Raw genomic sequence first — 22,047 nt, 5'->3', positions numbered from 1 at the left:
CAGAATCCGCGACCCGAGAGCTTGCCCGGGACCCCCGGCTGTCGCGGGGTCACCCCCAGCCCGCGGAGAAGCCGCTGCGGGAGGTCAGCGGCCGGGGGGGCTGCGGTGTCGCGCGTTTGCGTTTCTCGGGAAAGACGGACTCGCACGTGTGTTCGTCGGGGGGCAGGCGAGCGCGGCGGCTGCGCCCGGGGGGACCGGGCGGCCGCGCAGGTGCGGCTCCGCCACTTCCATCGGGGCCGCGCGCGGGGCGAGGCCGGGGCCCACGTCGGTTCGGCCGCGTCCGGGGAGGGGGAGCCGGGCGGACGCGCGTCCCCCCCGCCCCTCGGAGGCCGGACGCGAGCGCGCGCTCCACGGGGTCCGGAGAAACGCCCCGTCCCCCTGCCCGGCCTCCGCGCTCTCCCTTCCCCTCCTCTCCCCGGCACCCACCCCTACTTCCTCTCCTCTCTCTCCCCCTGCTGGTCGGCCGTGGCTTCCCCGTCCCGCGCCGCCGCTCCTTGCAGGGGCCGCGCGGCCGGGAGGGACGGGGCGAGGCCGGCGCGCTCGGAGCAGGAGGCGGCTCGCGTCTCTCCACACGCGCACACGCACACGCACACACACACGCGCGCACACGCACACACGCGCGCACACGCACACACGCGCGCACACGCACACTCAAAACTCGGGCCGCGGCACCAGCTGCTCCAGTCCCTGGAAGAGGCAGGCGGGCGCCCCCGCCCCGCTCCGGCCTCGCCCCGCTCCGGCCCCCGCCCCGCTCCGGCCCCCGCTCCGGCCCCCGCTCCCGCCCCGCGCGGCCGCCTCCCCCCTGCGCGGCGCTTCGGCCGGGCGCTCCGGACCAGACGGGCAGGGAGGACAGGACAGACCCGAAGGCGCCCGCGCCGAGGTCTCGCCCGCGTCCCGGAGAGGTCGGCGCGCCCGGGGAGCCACCTGCCGGGCCGCGGTCGGTCGGCGCCCGAAGTGCGGCTCGCGGCGTCTGGCTCGGGCAGTGCGCGGAGCTCCCGGCGCCCCCGGCCCGGCTCACCTGAGTCCCGGCCTCCGCCGTCGCGGGCGCTCGTGGCTCGGAACGTCCCCCGCCCCCGCCACGCGCGGAGAGGACGCGCGGCGGCCGGAGCTCGCCATGGCCGGGGCGCGCCGGCTGCTGTGCCTGTGGCTCGGCTGCTTCTGCGCGGGCCTGGCGCGCGGGGACCGGCTGAGGCAGAGCGTCCCGGGGCCCCGCGGCGCTGCGACCGGCGACGGCGCGGCAGGTGCCGACCCGGGCCCCGCGCTGCGGCCGCACGACCGGGTGTCCGCGCACATGCTGCGGCTCTACGACCGGTACAGCGGCGGCGGCGCGGCCGAGGCGGAGCGCACCCCCGGGTCCTCGGAGCGGGGCTCTCGGCCCCCGCGCCCCCGGCCCCTGCGCGAAGGCAACACGGTGCGCAGCTTCCGAGCCGGAGCAGCCGGTGAGTGCCCCCCGCGCCCCCTTCCCGCGGTCCCGCCCGGATTTCTCGGGGACACCCCCCCCCCCAGCTTCCTCGCCTGCCCTCCGCTCTCTGATGCCACCGGAGCCGCTCTCTCAGCCTCCGCACTGGCCCACCGAGCCCCCTCGGTCCCCAAGCACCCCGCGTCCGGCCAGCGAGGAGCCCCCGTTTAGAGCCCGGACCGAGAGGGGATCTGCAGAGCCACCAAGGAGGTCGCGGGGGGCTGGACGGACGGCCCGGGGAGGGGCAGGGGCTCCCCCGCGCCCCGCAGAGCCCTCCTGCGCTGGGGTCTGCGCACCCCGGAGCGCCTCTGCGGGTGTTCCCGGCGCTGGGCCCGAGCCAGGTTGCCCGAAGGCAGATGTCATTCCATGCCAACCCCAAGGCACCAGAGGGAAAAGTCACCCTCGAACGGGACGCCTTCCCTCGCCTTGGAGACAGTCGCTTCTCCAGACCGTGCGCGCCTCTTGGCTCGCGTCCCCCGTGCTCCTGAATTGGACACTTTCCCTCTCACAGTCCCTTGGTGACAAACACAAAAACTAACCCAGGTGGTCGGTTTCCGATTCCTTAAACCCATCGGGACAGACGGGGGCTGCACCTATGCCGCCCCGGGGGAGCGCGGGGGCGGGCGGCGGTGGACGCGGGCACCTCCTGGAACCTGCCCGGAAAATCTGCTCATCCCGTTTCAACACAGATCGCTGCGGACCGAAGTTCGTGGCTTAGCAAGGTTCCTCCGGTCCCCTGTGGGGAAGGCAGTAACTTAAGCGATCAGCCTGACTCCCTTGTGCCAACAGCTTGAGGGAAAGTTTCCTGGACACTGACTCGGTTTATATGCTTTGAGGACGCATCAGGCTTTTTCTGCTCACTGCAGTCATGGCACAGGGAAATGCAACTGCAAAGCCTCCAGTGAACCGTTGAAAAATAGCCAAGAATCTTCAAGGAAGGAGGCCTTGCCTCGCGTTCTATCAGTTCTGTCAGAATCACTAGAAAGAAATCTCCCAGAGCTTTGATAGGTAGGACTCCTGGAAAAAGCATCCATCAAGGAAAGCCCTAGGCTGACCCTGTGAATACACTCTAGAGCCCCAGGCAGGACTCCCAGTAACTGGGAATTATGCTTTCTGACAGAGGAGCTGGGCCAGATTTCATTGTCTTCCTAAAACCCCGAGCGTACTCTGTAAGGGGCTGCCCTCTGCGAAGGAACAGGAAGCTTCTGGGAGTTCTCCACAGCCGGCCAGCCCCTCCAGGAGGCTGACCGCTGACCACACCAGCGCATACCCTGTTTATTTCCGAGCAACTCCGGGGGAGCCGCAGGGATGGGGAGGACTTGGGATGGGGAGGACGTGGGCTCTGTAAGGCAGGCGGCCGTCCTGAAGATGCACTCGGATTGCTCTTATCCTGACGTCATTTTCTCGGTGATACTCCCAGGGAGTAGCTAAAGCACCCAAGAGAGGAGTAGTACTTTTTGTATCAACAAGTTTCATTTTTAGTCTGAATCACAAGTTTGGGAGGTGGAATGTGCGTTTTTTCACTCACACCCATTGCCTGGTTGTTTGTCCGTCTGTCCTGGGCTGAGTGCCAGGTGCGTGGGCGATGGGTAAGGGTTTGAATAAGGTGGGCCGTGTTCTTTGGGGCTTTGGCTCACTCTGTGCACTATAACTTCTAGTGCCCTTGATCAACTTCACGGGTCTTACACCCGCAAATGACAAGCTCTGATAGGGAGGCCAGAAGTCCCTGGAAATGACGGATTGCAGCCTGACACATATATACAAGGCTGTGTGCCCTGATAAGAAAAGTAATCCCTTTCGCATCCCAGAGACGGTCTTAATGACTTATTCATCAACTGTAGACACTGGTTTTGTGGAAGCTGAAGTGTCGTGTTACTGCATTGGATGGAGACTCCTGGAGAGGTGGTTCGTGTTGGACCCTTTCCAAGCGTGTTTGGTTACTGGCACACTCAAAAGCCCTTCTTATAAGGCGGTCCTGGCTCCGGGAAGGCACGACTTCAGGAAGGTGCTAAGGCTTTCACGTGTCCCTCTCCTTCATCCATATCAGCGTTTCCAGAACACTCTTTGTCTTGTGACTGTGTTCCGATGTGGGTGGAAGATGCTGTCTGCTCTAATAAATCAGATGTGTTTTCTAGTCTGTGGTGTTTGGGTTTCACAGCCTATGGGTTTCTCTGCAGCAGCGACGTCCCTAATGTTAGTGGAGGGTCAGGTGGTCTGCTGGGTATGTGGGGTGGCGGCTGAAGGGCGGACTTTCCACGTGCTTATCCAGGCTGACTTACAGCCTTCCGGCCCTGCTTGCTCCTTGGAACATACCTGATTAAAATTATTTATTGTTCTAAACCTAGAATATCTTTGGTTGAAATTTAGCTGCTGTGGTATCCCTCTGATTACTTTCTACTTAAACCATTACTGGATGGTGGGTGGCATCGATCCTAAGTACACTTTCTCCTCCCTCCATGCTATGCCGAGGGTGTGCCAAAACCCGAGGTTTGGAACACTCCTCAGTCTTTTTGTGATGTGTGAGGGCTTACAGAAAGATGGGTTTTCTCTTTCCTTTCGTAAAAGGTAATTTACAAAACTGTCGATGACAGAGAAGTTTAGCTCTATAAAAATATACCGTCCTGAAGGAAGATAAGAGGTATATGAAGTTAGATTTTATTCTCTTCTTAGTTTAAGGTGTCCTGAGCTACTTTGTAATAAAAGAAGAGTATTTTGCATGAGCTTTCTTCCTGGCTGATCTGAAGATGCAGACTTTGTGCTCGTTAGTGTCTCATCATTCCCCTACTCATAAATTTAACTTCTTCAGGAAAAGTGATTAAAGCACACGTGTTCTTAATAGGAAAGTATCATTATTTTAACTAATGACATGTAACTACAAAAAGATTATATTTCGGTGAGTATTTGTCACTTAAAAAAATCACACAGACTTCATGGATAAAAGAAAATTGAGGTAATTAAGACCGTAAAGTGAATCCTGTCATTCAATGAGGAAGGGACAGTGTTTCCTAAGGTGACCAAAACTCTTTAAAAATGAAAATTACCATTTGATGTGTTTCTGAAGGGCAAGGCAAACATATAAGGCTTTGGAAAAGGTAGAGGTGAGGGCAGAATGAGCGTCCTGTAAGGTACACGGGTCAGTGAGCGAACATTATTTTTGATGGGTTTCATGGCAAGGGACTAGGATGACTTCACTAAGATACAGTTACCTTAAAATCTCTGGCACCCAGAAACTAGGCTTGAAATTAATGAGTACCCAGGTTATCTAATGTTCTCATTCAAAGGACAACCGTGCATCTGGAGAAAGGGAGCTGGGTGCGCAGCTGCTTCGAATTACACACTACTTTGAATACAGGATAGCCCCTGATGAAGTTTTTACTGTAATAGGCAAGGCAGCTTTACAATCTCTGACATTTAAAAATCCATAATGCCATGAATGCTTGATTATCCATACTAACGAAAAAGAGAAAGAGAATGAGTTACATGAAAAATTTATTTAAATCTAGCTTTTTAGTATAGTTAGCCACACTCAAAGAGACCAAGGGACTATAAGGGTCAATTAAAAAGTCCCCTAAGTAGATAATTCACTCAAGATATATTTATTCATCAAAAATATATATGTAATTAAGAATGTATTAGGAGGGTTACACTCATTTTATCTAAACAGTGGACCTCTGTAAGCGTTTGGCCCAGTTCTGGTATCTCTAGAAGTTAAACAGGGACATGAATGTCAAATCTGCTCGCGCATTTTGGAGTTCTACAAGTTTGTATTTAAAGAGAGGCTTCGAGGAAAGCAGGCTCAACCCCCTTACATGGAAGAAGAAATGGATGCCATGATGTATTTACCAGACAATTTTTAAACATAGTGAGCTCATCTCAAAACCTATTATTTCTAACAGTCTAGTCTAATTTTCTAGGAGAAACTTTGGTAAAAAGGGGTCTTTGGAAGATGTTAGCAGGTGTTATGTATAATTGGGTGCCATGGTCAAACAGGATTGGAAAAAACGATCATTTTTACTTGCTTTGGGAACTTTTGGGGCTTTAAATACTAGTGAGTCCTCTGGAGAGTGAGTCATTTTCCCCCTGAGAGCATTTTAGAAAATTGTGGTTCTAAGATACCAAGTTGGGGAAACGGTGGTTCAGTGCCTTCCGAATTTCTCAGAAACGGAAGATACACAAAATTTAAGTGAATATTACAGCTGAGAACTGTCTCATTCCTCACTTCCCGGTGAGCACCAATCTCAGGATGTTTACTCACGCTGTTCCTGTGGGGACCACCTTCCTGCTTTCACCTGTTCAACTCCTCTGACTCTAATTGTAGAGTCTGTCTGTCATGAAATTTCCATTCTCTTGATTTCTTTATGAATTCGCAGCCACTGTTCTCTTCTATAGGAAGACATCTTCTATTTCTCAATATTCATCATTTCACAGCTAGTATTGTGCTTTTAAAAGAAAAGCTGCTCTATTTGTGGAGGAATTCACAGGAGATCCTACACATCACTTTGTTTTATCACCATTAATATCTTGATGAAAGATGCACTCAAGACACCTATCAAATCCCTTCTAAAATCACCCGAGTTTGTTGTACTTATGAGAACAATAAAAATTGTTCCTATCAAAAAGCCTCCTGAAAATAATTGAGCAACTTTGCATATACTTTCTAGTCGCTACTCGGGAGGGGTTTTGTTTTGTTTTGTTTTGTTTTGTTTTGTTTTGTTTGCTACATCAGAACTTTCCTCCCCAAATGTGGATGGTTTTCCCATCTATTCAATTTGCATATCCTAACAATCTGTATCACTGATCTGGTGTTGGTGGGAGTGGTGGAAATGAGTTTGGAATAGTCTCAGCTTGCACGTCCCCCTGCCAAGCTCCAATTCAGAGCGCGTTGTAATGATTAGATTCCGAACCCATGAACACAGAATCCTGTCATGGAAACACTGACCCGGTATCAGCTGAGGGACACACGTATGCGGACCATAGCCCCCGGGACAGCCGTCCTGACGACAGTGCACGAGAAGAGCGCTCAGCTAGGGAGTGTATTTAGGAATGCACAAGGTTGTTGGTCTCTTCACAGGCTCATAGCGGCTGTGTCCCAGCACACTGGTACCTCAAGTAGGACTTTCGGTGACACACTTTTTAGGGATGGCAAGTTTAAAGGCATAGATGTCTGCATTCATTTAAAACACCTGAGCCCCTAAGTCACGGAGCCCGTTGAGCATGGTGTGTTGACTGACTCCTTCAGTGATGGAACTACCTTTAAGACCATCATTTCCAGACAAAGAACCACAGTAAACGCAGTGCCTCGATTTTATTTGGGCACAGTATGAATACAATTTTTGGACCAGCTGATGCTACCATATTACCATCGTCCATAAATACTTCTTACTTTACTGAGTGAATTCTATTAAATGTTCTTTTTATAAAATAAATGCATCTGATAGTTGTAGAAATACAAGATCCTTCGTCCAATCTTCCGATTTTACAGTTAAAACAACCGAGACCCAGCATTATCTTATTTGTTTTCCTTTAAAGGGTATTTTAAAACTAAAACCACCCATGGAATTAAGCTGTAGATGATCTGAATTAAGTGTAACTGCTGTACTTAGGCATATGTAAAGGAACATGGTTTTCAAGTACAGAAGAGATTCCTGGTATTTTACTTTTTCTATTCCTTGAGGCTGAGTTAAGAGATCTAATGACTAATCTTGGCTGAACTGCCAACTAATGAAGATATCTAATAGTGCTAGACTCCGTTTCTTCATCTATCAAATGATTAAGTCACACCTGCTGTGCCAGTCTCACAGAAAGATGTTAAAACTCAACTGAGATAATGAATGTGAAAATGCATGAAATGGTTAGAAGCTCTCTATAAATGAGATATTCTTAATATCGTAAAAGGTATCTCTCTCCAGCTTCCCACAAGCCTTAAACATACCTAACCTGCTGACCATGTGTAATTGTCTGTGGCACAAAGGATAATATTTCAGCATTAATGTGAGTAGAAGGAGGTGACAGCCCTCTTGTGACACGATCTGAGATACCCCAAACCTACACTTAAGAAGTTACTGTTTCTGTCCTGACCTTGGCAGCTGAATGGAGCAGAGCTGCACCTTTTTAGAGTGATTTCTTGAGGAGAATTCTTCTAACGTGCCATCTCTGGGTTAGCAGAATCGGCATCACCGGGGAGCTTCGTGGGATTCTCCAGCCCACCCAAGATCGTCCAAGTTAAACTCTGGGGGCGGGACCCAGAACTCTGTTTTCACAAGCCATCAACCTGATTCTGACGCATGTTTGAGACACACTTGTCAAGCCCACGTCCCTCAAGTTTTGGGGATCTTAAAACAGCATCTGAAATCCAGGATTGATTAATGTGTAAGTCCTGGTCGCATCCGGCACTTTCATGGGCCTCTCTGTGGACAAATGGTTTATTCATTTCCATAATGGTGAGCTTCTCTCACGGTAGAAGCTTTATGGCAGTTTTTTCTCTGGAGTGGACTTCAAAGGAAGTTAATAAAGACTTCGAATCCTCCTTCCACAGCTGCAGAGAGTTTGGGGCCTAACAGATTTGGTGGAAGAAGATATGGGACAGGGATCTGTGAAGCACATCTGAAGCACGTCCTGTGTTCTGAGGACCCGGCAGAGTTGGCCACGGAGCAGGCGCTCAGTAAATATTTCAGTTGAGTGGAATTAGATGTCCAGGGGACTGGATAAGAAGAGATAGTAGAAAGGCTATCAGCCAACCAAAGGATCATTTAAAAACAAACTTTAAAAAATAAACTTGCCATGAATGACGTTCCCATGAGGCACTTTACCATGTGAAGGTCCGGTCCCAGTACGTCTTCTCCATATACAACGGTTCTGATGATGCCTCTTTTCCAACGAACTGAGAGGAAACGCCGTTTGGTACCTCTACCCAAGAAGGGCTTCTGCTGACTTCGGAAAGTTGAAACGGCTTGAAAGTATTTTCACTTTGGTGTTAAGTAGGAAACATTTTGAATCTGGTAAGTTTACACAGTTGTTCACTCAACAAATCAGAAAGACATTTTTCAGGATATAAATATTCCAGAGCGCGCACAGCACTAGGAGCTCAACGATTTACTGGGGCTCGAGTCGGCCCTCCGAGAGCTCGCGGTCTAGGAATGCCCTTCGGCGGAGGCTAAGAGTAGATAAACTGATGGACGAACATGTCGCTCTTCCAGAGAAACATACCTTAGATCCTCCTTGGCCACGTTTTACTCTGGACACAGAATGGCTGTCTTGAAATTCCAGAAAACTCAGTCGTTTGACTGGCACTCTGTAAGGAGAACCCAAATGCTATGACTTTGTGTTCCAGCTAGGAAGTCTCCGTCTTGCCTTGACTGGGAGCTCAAGGTGGCTGAGCGACCCTGTCTTCTCACTGGGTGATGGCAAGCACTCAGCCGTGACTGGGGGTGAGCTCGGCTCTGTCCTGGGCACCCCTGGTATTTCTTGCAGCTGTACTTTGTTTGGAGAAAGAAGTAGGGGGAAAAAACGTTGTCCTGACTTACATATTTTCTGTGTGACTAAAATGTTTTCCCTGCTTTCTGGGGATTTAACTAATCATCAAGATTTCATTTAGTCTATTTGTTTTAAAATCAGACTTTACATAGAAAGCTTTCCATTGTGTGTTCTAAGTCCTCTTGAAAACACTCTGTGTGGGCCAGCAGGAAGGTGAACTTCCACTTCACCACTCCCCGGGCACCGCCCCAGCGGCTCCGGGCCAGGGGCGGAACCCTCGTGATGATGACAGGGCCGGTCCTGAGTTGTAGCCTCCTCACTGTGTCCCTGGTCTCAGTGGGCTCAGGTGCTTTGTTTTCAGATGAAAACAGAAATAAATCTGCCTTTATCTACGAATCAAACTCTGAGGAAAGTCTGTACTGTTAAGAGCTGGTTAACTCACTCTCCAAAGTTAACTCGCAGGTGCCTCATTTTTGCATTTCTACGTGGATTGGTTGGACTCAGTCTGTTTATTTGTGAAAGAAGCACTTACCGAGCAGGGCGCTAGAGTCAAGCCCAGTGCTTATGGCTGAGGCGTCCCATGAGGTTAGCAGGATCTTCCTGTAAGGAGTATATGGCCATAGGAAGGAGCAGGGGTGCTAGGAGAGTCATGTTAGATGCCGGGCTCCAACAGAAGGAGTGCGCTGGCATGACAAGCCCACCTCAGGAGGTGGGGCCTCCCCTCTGCCCTAAAAAACCAAGTCTGGAGGATGAAGCAGAACAGGGGGACGCAGCCACTGCAGGGAGAAGCGGCGGCTGGTGCCACGTCCTGACAGGTGAGCAGAGAGGAGGGTAACTTGAAACTCACCTGACGACTGAATCTCTTGCAAGTCACAGATCCTCTGACTCTAGAAAAGTCAAAGTAAGAGGATAAAGGCCATTGGCAAATCCTAACTAGAGGCCGGCGCGTTCCCCGCGAGGAAGATCCCGGGCTCCCGCCGGCGACCGTGAGAAAACAGCTCCACCTGTTGGGAGCAAAACTTCAGCATCGAAGGTGTCCGAGCAAGAGCTGGGAAATGAAGAAGCCTCATTCCTCGGAGCGACCTGCGACCTGCGAGGTTGTTACCCCGTGAATCTCTGCCCCCGCCCTCCCGTGAGGGTGTCCTCCTGCCGTCGTCGGAAGCAGGACTGTCGCGGGGAGCCCAGTCTCCCCGACGGGCCTCACTGCCATACTCCACACTTAGAAAGTCCTTCCTTACACGTACCCGTCGGGATTCTGCCTCCGTGCACCGGTCTGGTTTAGGCCTCAGCCCCGTCTCTGACCCTGGAAAGAACGACCCTGGGGCCACCCCCCCTTCAGCCCCTCACGTATTTGTCAACAGTGTTCATGCCATCGGCAAAACCGGTGTTTTCTTCCTGCAGGCCGTGCATCCTCTGTTTACTGAATTCAAACTCGTAAGGCAGAGTTTCCGGACGCTTCATCATCTTGGCTGCTCCTCTCCCCTGCACCGACGGACGGGTCCGAACGAGGCGTTCAGAATGAAGCACGCGGCCCAGACGTCACTCGCGGGTGCGGCGCTGAGGGGCTCCTGGTGCCCGAGGACTGCAGGCCGCCTGCACACGCACCCGCGATTGTCCTTTAACCTGGAAAACCCACCATTGTGGTTGCCTTATGCCCGTGTGTTGTTACGACTCAGCAGGCGTACCTCGGGTTCTACTTCAGTAATTCCAAACAGGTGCGTGTCAGGGTGTCGCCAGCCGCGGCATTTTCCGAGCGCGGAGACCGAGCTGTGGCAGGACGGGTACCAGCCGGAGGGCAGACACGCCTGCCGCGGAGCTCCTGCTCTTACGCGTGTGAGGACTCTAGTTGGGAAAGTTAAGTCAGTTCACAAAATCTGTCAAATAAGCAGCGTGAGCGTCAGCCCGTAGATGTCATCACGCGTGTCCCTCTGCAGGGCGGCGTCCGGCTCCTTACCGAGTTCTCGGTGCTCCCTGGCGCAGCTGCCCGCTCTCTCGCACGCCGTCTCTTCCTCTGTAAATACCACGTACCGGCCGGGTCCTCTGGAGGGAAAGAGTATTAACTTGCCCAGAAACTGAGTACTTTAAGGTGAAAGAAGATAAAAATACAGGACGGGTTGGGGAAGTCAAGACCTGTCCTGGCGGGATGCTGGAGCGTGGTGTCCAACCAGAGTGCGACAGCAGGTCACCTGGAACGGCCAGCGTGCGGCGCCCCCGGTCTGGGTAGGAACGGTCAAGTGTCACGTGCTGGGCCTAGGAATAAAACGGGACCTCGAGTTAGGAGCTGAATAGGAGCTGGCCGTTCCTTTTCTGAATTTGGGCAGCTTCGATGTCTGTTAGGATTAGATTAAAGTAGGACGTAGTCAATTTCTCTTTAAAACACAGGGACTATTGCTATGCAGAAGCCTCTGGGTGCGCAGCATTGCCTGCTGCCAGCGCGGGCTCCTTCCCATTCCCACCCCCAACACCCCTGTCTCCCTTCATTCTGAAAAGTCTGGTTCCCCGTGTGCGCTTCTTCCCTTGACTCTGGCAGAGTTAAATGCTCGCTTCGGTGCTGCTCCAAGAACGTAGTTAACACCTTCGACAGCAAGTAGGATCCTTGTGGCACAGTTACCCCCATTTTGCTTCTCGGCCCCAGGGTCCCCCTCCCCCTTCCTTCCACCACCAGCGTGGACCGCAGTGGACATTTGCGGCCGAGACCCAGCCCAGGGGCCAGCGCCTCCTAGATGTTCAACTCGTGTTTGTTAATGCGGAACATTTGTTTTGCTTCGGTTCTGGTTCTTTGTTGGCTGTAGTGGATGTACTTGCGTCCTACACAACCAACACCACTGAAGCCGTGTCTGGAATCACGGTGCCAGGAAGCACTGTTGCTGACCTGCCCGTTTAACTCTTCGGGCTCTGTCGTCGAGCGGTTTGTTAATCGTAGACCTCGGACTGCAGACTGAACCCATTAGCCACAGCTGGAGGGAAAATTAAAAAGCAGTTACCGAAATTATCTTTGTCTAATGTTCTTGGTAAAGGAAAGCCTGTTGCATTCCGAGAAGGGAGTCTTTTGCCCAACTTAGTTTCTGGTTCGAGGATTCATGCTCAGCAAAATCCTAATTCTTCTCTGCACGTGGGGGAAAAAAAAATCCTTTTTTTTCTTTTCCTTCTGGACTATATGACTACAAAAGTGACAGTTATCCTAGACTGCCATTGTCCGGTAGAAATGTCATCTGAGCCACAAACGTGAGCCACATACGTAATTTAAAATTTTGGGTGTCCACATTTAAAAATATGGGAAGCAACCACTGACATTAATTTTAATCATATATTATTACACTGAAACTATTCTGCACCTGATTCTGGTGTGGGTGACTTGGGTCAGAAGTGGCCCGCACTGACACTCCGTTGTCAGACACCAGCGGGGTATCTGAGAATCCGACTCTGGCTCCGGGAGATAACGTCAGACCCCACAGGACCTCCCTCCACTTCAGAGGCAGATCACGAGCCCAGGTCGTCGCCTGGAGTGTAGGTCCGGATTGGAGGTTCCCAGGAACCCCCTCCTTGGGTTTTGATTAATTTGCTAGAGCAGCTCGCAGAACTCAGGAGGCCCGTTTGCTTTCTGAGTTACCAGCTAATATGAACAGGATGTGACTCCGAAACAGCCAGATGGAAGAGATCCGGAGGGCAAGGTGTGCAGCAGGGGTGTGGAGAGTCCGTGCCTCCCCCCGTATGTTGCTTTCCCCAAATCTCCATGTGTTCACCAACATGGACGCACTCTGAACCCCATTCCTTTGGGGCTTTATAAGGCTTCCTAATACAGGCGTGGTGCTTTAAGTCCTTGGGGAGGCTCTGTCTCCCACTCCTCTTCCCTCCCTGATCAGGGATGGGGCTAAAGCATCAACCCTCTAATCAGTGGCTTGGCTCTGGGGGCAACCAAACCCTTTCCCTATCAGGCCTCTAAATTCGCCTCATTAACGTAACAAAAGGCACCGGTGTGGAGCTCTTTGGAATGACCAAGGGTTTTAGGATCTCTGAGCCAGGCAGAGGACAAGGACCAAACATATATATTTATGATAAAATCACACTATCATAATATTCAACCCAAGACATCTGAGTCTTGTCATTTTAGCGTGCGGTCCATGTAAACCTCTGGCCGTGTGATATTCTATATTCTTTTTTGAACTGAGTCTGTGAAATCCCGAGTGTATTTTACTCTTACAGCGCATTTCAGTCCAGCTGTAAACAGCGACTCTTCTGGACAGGGCAGTGCTGGCTAGCGAGCCTTCACAGAGCTTTTCCTGGGTGCAAGGTGCTTTCCCTGCCCCGTGTCGATTAATTCTCACACCCCTGCCTTTGATGCAATTGGGCTCTTTTCCCAGAGGAGCAGACAGACTTATGGAGCTTGGGTTGGTTATTTGCCCAAGGACAGCGAGTGGGTGTGGTGGCGCTGGGCCTGGGCGACTTGGAAATCGTGTGCCGAGCTACACTGAAAGCACCACCAGAGGTGGGGGGCAGATTTATGAGAGGACACTGAAGATTAGACACGGCTGGGAGCTGCTTCACAGCAGGTCACAAGGTGTCTGGAAACATGTTTGGAAGAAGGAAATTTTTTTTTCTTTTTTTTTGAGGAGGAGGAACCGTTTGAAACCAAAACGTTGGGGGCGGGAGTGCTCTTACCTTACCCGCTAGGACACCACCACCAGACCCCTTGGAGTTCCCGTCTCTCCCTGCCAAGAGGTCTGTTGGGCAACCACTGGCTTGCAACATACTTGGAACAGAGGCTCCCCCTCCTTCCATTGGGAGCCCCCATCTGCGACGAGAAGTCTGAGTCAAAGCACGCGCTGTGGGGACTGCTATGCATTAAGGCAGGAGTCTCCGAACAGCCCTGATGCCGTGGCTTTGTTATGAAGGTCTGCGAAGTATTATCCTGCTGTCATGCATCGTACAAATGTGCACAGATGGCAGTTCCCTCCTCTTCCTTCACATGGTGTTAAAAATGAGTAAAATATGTTTCCCATTGCACTTCCCTTGTGCTTGGGGACTCCATGAACTCATTTTAAGTTTCCACGTCTTTATAAAAATGTTTTGTTTTTACTGAAATATGTTTCTGATCAGGAACATCACTTCAGGATCGCGTGTATGTTCCTGAACGCCGTATGTATAAGGAACAAGTGCACGGAGGCGGCTTCGGACGCTGGTGACGGATCCCGGGAAAGGGCGTTCTTGAGTCCAAGCGCAGCCTTACCACTGACTTGGTAGATGATCTCAAGAGAAGGAATCAGCCTCTGCCCTGACCGATAATCTCTTGTTCCGTCGCTCTCTCTCATGTTTGAAGGATTGAAACACAATTGACCAATTTCAATAATTTTCATCAAACGACATGGAAGAAATTCAACTCTTAAGTTCTTGGGATGATGTAAACCCCGGGCAGACTCTACACGGGCATTAATGCTTTAGGATAATTTGAGTGTGTGGCTCATCGTTTCACATAAATTACCTGAATATTGACCTCTCTGGTCTTGCTTACCAGCCCTCACTGCACCGTAAACGCTGTGAGGCAGGTGAAGACACAATCCCGCAGTACAGCCCGTGCCAGCACTAACAACAGTGAGAACTTGTATGGGAACTGCTTTACCCGCAGCTCACGTAGTCGGGATGGAGGAGAGGGAGGTGTGGTCTCCGCGTTATGAACTATGAACGAGAGCCCTAGCTTGCCCGAAGCGGCTGAGCCTCCGCTTGAATCCAGGTGAGTCTAACCCCACCGGTGCTTGTAACCGGAAGGCTGTCCGCGGCCACGGATAAGAAGCCATTACAGTCCTGGGCCGGATTTAGAGGACTGGTTCTCGGTGCTATTATAACGAAGGGCCAGAACTCTCAGCTCTCATGGCAGAAGTTCACTGCTGAGTTACAACTTCTACACATCCGTGCTGCTTCAGGAAAAGAAAAACCAAAAACCAAATTCGTAAACATGGCTCATCCTTGCTTTAATCTTTCTGTAGCTTTCTCTAGCTTTTTTAAAAAAAAAAAAAGATTTTATTTATTTATTTGACAGACAGGGAGGCAGGCAGAGGGAGAAGGGGAAGCAGGCTCCCTGCTGAGCAGAGAGCCCGATGTGGGGCTCCATCCCAGGACCCTGAGATCATGACCTGAGCCGGAGGCAGAGGCATAACCCACTGAGCCGCCCAGGTGCCCCACATCTTTCTCTAGCTTTGAAAATTACTCCTGTTTTCTTTTTTTTGCTTGTCTGTCTAGCTGAGGTGAGACTCACGTAGCACAAAGGTAACCATCTCTAAGCGGACAGTCCTCAGCGTTTGGTACCTTCGCACTATTATACGACAACCACTAATTTCAAAATAGCTCCTTAATTCCAGAATGAAGCCCCCCACCCAGTAAGAGCTTCCTCCCCCTTCTGCTTGCCTCCCATCCCCGGAAAACAGCACTGTGCGTTCGGTCTCTACGGGTTTACCGGCTCTGACTATTCCATGTCCGTGCAATCATGCATTCTGTGACCTTCTGTGTCTGGGTCTTTCATTTAACATGATGTTGTCAAGGTCCCACGTTCTAGCATGTGTCAGTCCTTCATTACTTTTTATGGATAAATAATATAAACATTTTATAACATTATATGTAAATATACACGTATGTTATATAGAATATATGCATGTTGACTGGATGGATAAATAAGCGTCTCCCGCGAGGACACGGCGCCGCCGTCCAGCCGTCCCTCCGGGGGTGCACTTGCGCGCCCTTCACTTGGACTGTTGTGACCGTGTACCTGCAGGGAAGCTTTCGCGTGCACTTGGCTGAGTGTCTGTTTTCCTTTCTTTGGGCTACAGGGGAGTAGCATTGTGGGGTCACATCGTATTTCTGTGTTTGACTCTTGGAGGACCTGCCAGATGTGTCCACAGCCGCGGAAGCATTTCACCTCCCAGCCAGCAATGTCCAAGTGTTCCTTCTCCGCCACACCCTCACTAGCACTTACTTTGGTTCTGATTACCAAAGCCCGGCAAGCGCACGTCACAGGGTACCACAGTGTGGTTTTGACTTACATTCCCCAGTGACTGTTAATGTGGAGCGTCTCCTCATGTGCATATTGGCCCTTTATAGATCTTCTGTAGAGAAGTGTCTACTTGGTGCTTTTGCCCATTTTTTATGGGTGTCTTTGGCCTTCTGCATTGAGTCGTACGAGTCAGTTGTATGCTCTGGGTGCCACAGCTTATCAGGTGTATGATTGGAATATATTTTCTTCCTCCTCTAGGTTGGACAGACTTTCTTGACAATGTCCTTTGATGCATGAATGTTTGTTAATGGTGATGCAGTCCGATTTACACATCTTCTCAATTTATTTATTTATTTTTCCTTTGCAGCTCATATTTTGGGTGTTATTATCTAAGAATTTGTCACCAAATCTAAGACCCTGAAGATTTTACTTGTATGTTTTTGTCTAAGAATGTAATGGCTCTAGCTCTGTATTTAGGTCATTCATTCATTTTGAGTTACGTTTTGTATGTGGTGTTAGGTGTTACATAGGGGTCCTGTTTACTCCTGTTAATTCTTCTTCTTTTTTTTTTCCCCCCCCTCCCTAGGAACCCTTGGAAGCAAGGGACTGCACATTTTTAACCTGACTTCTCTAACCAAGTCTGAAAACGTGTTATCTGCCACCCTGCACTTCTGTGCCGGGGAGCTCATCAACGTGAGCTTGAGCTGTCCCGTGTCCGGAGGATGCTCACAGCAGGCGCAGGGGAAGCACTTACAGATTGATCTCTCTGCGTGGATCCTTAAATCCGACAGAAACCAAAGTCAACTCCTGGGTCATCTTTCAGTAGAGGTCGCCAAATCTCGAGACTTGGGATCCTGGCTGTCTAACGACATCACTCAAGTCCTGAGGAAGGCCAAGGAAAAGGAGGAGTTCCTCATAGGATTTAATATTACCTCCAAAGGACACCCACTGCCAAAGAAGATGTCCCCCTTCCCCGAGCCTTATATCTTGGTGTACGCAAACGACGCTGCCATTTCTGAGCCGGAGAGTGTGGTCTCAAGCCTACAAGGACACCGTAATTTCCCCACCAGAGCTGCGCCTCCGCTGGACAGCCATATCAGGGCTGCCCTTTCCATGGAACGGAGGAAGAAGCGCTCGACTGGGGTCCTGCTCCCTCTGCAGAACAATGAGCTTCCTGGGGCCGAGGACCAGTACGGGGAGGACGGGCCATGGAACGAGAGGAAACCCTACAAGACCCTTCAGACTCAGGCCCCAGAGAAGACTAAAAACAAAAAGAAACAGAGAAAGGGACCTCACCACAAGAGCCAGACGCTCCAGTTTGATGAGCAGACCCTGAAGAAGGCCAGAAGGAAGCAGTGGATCGAGCCTCGGAATTGCGCCCGGCGGTACCTGAAGGTGGACTTTGCGGACATCGGCTGGAGCGAGTGGATCATCTCCCCCAAGTCCTTTGACGCCTATTACTGCTCCGGGACCTGCCAGTTCCCCATGCCCAAGGTAGCCCTCGCTCTCTGTCCTGTCCTTCCTGCTTGGGTAGAGTAGAGACACGCTCACGGAGCGCGTGCTTTCATGTACAAACCCCTCTGGACGCTCACTGATTGCATCCGGCGTGCACCGGGCAGTCGTGGTCAGGCTTGGTGTTTTCCTTAACGGTTGTTACCGTAACACGAAGTCAGTACTGGTCTGAAGAAGGATACGAGGGAAAATGTTTGTGTGAAATGTGCTTTTCGTGTGCTTCCAAACACGGCGTGTGTTGAGGGATGTGGCGCCCGCAGTCACAAGCCCCAGGGGACAAAAGGCTGGTCTGGGAGGGGCTGGTCAGGGAAGGACTAGATGTCGTGGGAAGAGGGACGGGCAAGGACTAGTTGGAGTGATGCCCCTGTAGGGTATTTCTTGACGAGTGGTCTCCCGTGGGATGAGCCGACCCCACCGGTGGTCTCCCGTGGGATGAGCCGACCCCAAAGGGTCGGGATCAAGGCCGGGCCCGGGGACTCACTCACCAGGTGCGTGTTTCGTCTGCATCCCTAGTAAACATCCAAGAAGGAATGCAAAGGAGGGTGTTTTGACCCTGTAAGTTTCTTCCAAAACTTACTGCAACCAGTCAGAGCTTACCTGCGTCTCTTCCCAAGTCAGCAGAGACAACTTTATCCCATCCGGCCTCAGTATCCTAAGCCTTTACCCCCAGAAGCTTCCCCAGTCCTGCCTCGGCCTGCGTAGCACATCCTGGCGACTCCTCTGTCTTTGGATCTAAAGTTAGGAAGAGACAGTGGTGCCCTCTGGCCTTCAGTCAGACTTATCGCCGAAATTCTGTTCTTGGCTTCCAACAGTCCGAATCTCTGACATACAGTGAAATGGGGCTGTAGGAGGATCAAAATTCGGAGAAAGAATAGAGTTGGGTTTTTTTTTTTGTTGTTGTTGTTGTTTTTCAATTTTTGCTGCTATATAATAACGGAGGAAAAAAATCCTTTGCCTCCAGGAGTGAAGAGCTCCTGCTTATAGTTCTTTAACGTTTCCTGTTCTCGTGCTACTAGTCCCATGACCATTGGGTTGTTCAATGGAGCACATGCAGAAGGTCTGGCTGAACAAGGCCAGGTGGCAGCCTCAGGGCAAGGAACTTGCCTGAAATCCCCGTTTTCTTTCTAGAATACCTCAGAAGGACAAGCTTTCTACATCTAAGACTTGTCTTTCCTGAGGATTTTTGCTGATTCCGTGTTTCGTAAATCTAAACACTAAGTAAGGATTATGTACATGTACTATGATATAAACAGCCTTATTTACTCTAAATATAAGGACTGCATCACTGATCAAATAAAACTTGTTCCAACTAGGGAAGCATTTAGAAACACACCACAAAGACGCAGAATGTTACAGTGATGAATTTTTACAGTGTGGGTTGCTTCGCGGCATTGAGAGGTGGAATGAATTCAAATCTGTCTCTAAACTCAGGATGACTGAGTTTTCCAAATAATCTCTCACACTCGTACACTGTAACTTCTTCTATGTAGCCTGGGGAAGGAGTTTTCCTTCCTGACTCCAGATTTTCCTTCCTGAGCCGGGGAGCCCTGACCATGTGGAGCTCTCAGTGCGTTTCCAGCTCCTCCCTCCGGAGACCGGGTCCGGTCGCCACTCCACAATAGTGACCCCCACTTGCCCGCCGGTTGGTTACGCCTGCCTTGACTGTTCAGAATCCTGCTGTTGCTTTGGTAGATCTTCCTGACGGTTCTCCATGATCCAAAGCATAATTATTTAAAAACTTATGAGGGATAAGTTAAGAGGAACAGAGATAGGTTTGAGTGTGTCAGTGCAGTGGAATGACTAAACATACAGGCTCCTCGCTGGGCTGCTTAACCTTAATGTGGCTATAGCTTGCCTGGGGCTGTGTCAGTTCTGATCCAGTGGTTCTGAGCATAGAGCCTAAGAATCTGCATTTTTAGTAGAGTTCCTGACAGTTGCTGGTGCCGCTGGGCCGCGAAGCCCTCTTTGAATAGCCACATTGAGAACTAAATCCTTTACCTCAAATCTTGGCTCTACCTCTTACCAGTTATGGTTTTTGGGAGGAATTATTCATATTCTATACAGATGACCCTTGAACAACATGTGGGGTAGGGGTCCTGATGCCCTGCGTGGTCGGAAATCCACTGATAACTTTTGATCCGATACGTAACTACTAACAGCCTACTGTTGATTGGAGACCTTATCAATAACAGCAACAGTAGATTGACATGTATTTTCTATGTTGTATGTACTCTGTACTGGATTCTTAGCAATAAAGTAAGCTAGGAAAATGAAAATGCTTAGAAAAACTAAATATGAGAAAACACATTTACAATACTGGGTTTATAAAAAAAAATCACATGTAAGTGGACCGGTGCAGTTCAGACTCATGTTGTATAAGGGGCAACTCAGTGTTAGTTTTCTCATCTTTGAAATGGGTGCAATGGTCCATAATAAAAACAGCAGTACCTACGTAATGACAACTGTGGGGAAATGAAACACGTTGCACATAGTAGGCCCTCACTAGACGCAGCAGATACTTGCTGTTGATATTATTGGTAATGGTCGTTGTCGAGACGGAGGAGAACAGGACATTAAATACAGGGGCTGCAGAAAGACCAAACAGGGAGAACGATCCGCAGAATAAAAGATGTTAGGACAAGAAAAAGCTTCTTCAACGTTTCTAGCCCCTTTTCCAACACCACGGAGCCTAAAATAGGGTTCTCCCTGCGGGTTCAAGCCCGTAAGCTCTTCCCGTAACAGCCCTTGGGGAGTCGTAGAAATCGGGACAGCGGTGGCCGCAGCGGCTGAGCTCATCGTCGCGTTGTGCGGACTTGGACTCCGGCCGCGCCGGGTAAGGGAGGAGTCTCTGTGGAGCGCGGGGACCCCGTGCCGGCGGGAGCGGAGTGCGCTCTCCGTCTCTCCTCGCCTCCTTCGGGTCGGCCTCACCTGGAAGGTCCTGGCGGGGCCCAGTCGGCCCTGCAGGCCCCGCGGCCCCGGGAGTGCAGTGACCGGACGGCGGGGCGGGCGGGACCGCAGGCAGCGGCTGCTGGGGTGACCCATACGCGTCCGGGTCACCGCCCGGCTCCCGGCGCGGCCACCGGAGCGAACGACCGGCAAGCAGGGGCCGGACAGCCGCGGACAGCGAGGCCTGCGGCCAGACCCCGAGGAGCCCGGTGGGGCCCAGCAGGCACCGCAGGACTCGGCGACGTCGGTCGGACGCACGGACAGACGTTCTCCCGGCCGCGCGCCCTCGCGGCCCTCCTTCCCCGGGGCTCCCGAGTGGACGCCCGTGGGCTCTCCGGGCCGGGCTCGGGGCGCCCTCGACGGCCGGGTCCGTGACGCGGGGCTGCTCCGCCTCCCCAGACGCCGCGCGTTGCCCCTGCACGGTCCCGGCTCGACCGTGTCGGGCGATGGCAGCCGCGCGGGCCGGGCGGGCAGCGGACCCGGGCCGCGGGCGACGAGGGGCCCCGGCGAGGACACGGTCGCCGTCGCCGTCGCGGGCGCGTCGGAACCCGGTGAACCCGCGGCGCGGCAGGTGCTTCCCCAGGCTCGGCCGCGGGCCTTTTTCGGGTCCCGGCCCGCGGCCACTCCGGGCCCCGGGCGAAGCCAACGGGCCCCGCGCGGACACGAGCCTGCGGACCCCGCGCGGACACGAGCCTGCGGACCCCGCGCGGACACGAGCCTGCGGACCCCGCGCGGACACGAGCCTGCGGACACGAGCCTGCGGACCCCGCGCGGACACGAGCCTGCGGACACGAGCCTGCGGACCCCGCGCGGACAGCCTGGTCCGTGACGCGGACACGAGGCTGGTCCGGGCGCGGGAGACCCGGCGGGGCCCGAGGGCGCGGCTGGTTTGCGGGGAGCGGACGCCGAGCGCGGCCGGGACACAGTCGCCGCGAGGGTCGGAAGCCTCGGAACCGCCCCGCGTCCGCAGAGGAGACCCCGCGCTCCGAACGTGGTGGACCCGCAATCCGCTTCCTGAGTCTCCAGGCCCAGCCTCGGGGCCTGAACAAAATGACCTAAACACCCTCCCCCTTGGTGCCCGGTCCTCCACGCCCGAATTCCCTAGACTGGCGGTGGAGGCACGTGGTACTGTCATTACGGACAAGCGCGAGGGGCGCCCGGGGGCTCGGTTAAGCGCCTGCCTTCAGCTCAGGTCGTGGTCCCAGGGTCGGGCATCGAGGCCCACAAGGGGTTCCTTGCCCAGGGAGCCTGCTCCTCCCTCTGCCTGCCGCTCCTGCTTGTGCTCGCTTGCTTTCTCTGACAAATAATAAATAAGATAATCCTAAAAAACAAAAACAAAAGCCAGAGACTAGGGAGAGAGAGAACACAGACCGACAGGTTTCTTAGGCTGTGCAGAGAGAGCCATGAGAAGGATGGTCTGAACTAAAAAACACAAACATTATAGACTGGCAACCTGTTTCAGAAAAACAATTACTGCATGGATCTTTTGGGCATGACGTAATGATTCCCAGTAAAGGCGGCTTGATCAGGGGACTCTGTAGTGAAGAAACATGGGGAAACTCCCCAGCAAATTGAAGGTTCCTGATAAGACAGGCCAACCCGGAATCAAGGGCCGGTGCCTACATTCCAGCGAGCCCACCAGAGACTGCTCCGAGTTTCTGAATCTCTCATTTGT

General features: G+C 52.3%; 1 protein-coding gene and 1 long non-coding RNA gene across 2 annotated transcripts in view; one reads left to right on the top strand and one right to left on the bottom strand.

The window, feature by feature from the left end:
• The window catches only part of LOC309862545, a 531,010-nt gene that overhangs the window by 119,436 nt on the left and 389,527 nt on the right, over positions 1–22,047 (bottom strand). The gene's annotated exons all lie outside the window — the stretch shown is intronic.
• Positions 499–22,047, top strand: part of BMP3 (bone morphogenetic protein 3) — a 26,892-nt gene continuing 5,343 nt past the window's right edge. The window contains exons 1-2 of the mRNA XM_082726473.1: positions 499–1,439; positions 16,501–17,408. Of these exons, the coding sequence (XP_082582599.1) occupies positions 1,115–1,439; positions 16,501–17,408 (1,233 nt within the window). The 5' untranslated portion in view covers positions 499–1,114. The remainder of the gene's footprint in view (positions 1,440–16,500; positions 17,409–22,047) is intronic.

This window comes from Mustela nivalis (assembly GCF_964662115.1).
Source record: "Mustela nivalis genome assembly, chromosome: 4".
Lineage (NCBI taxonomy): Eukaryota > Metazoa > Chordata > Mammalia > Carnivora > Mustelidae > Mustela > Mustela nivalis.
The sequence above is the reverse complement of the archived record's forward strand: the minus strand, read 5'-3'. Positions and strand labels throughout refer to the sequence as shown.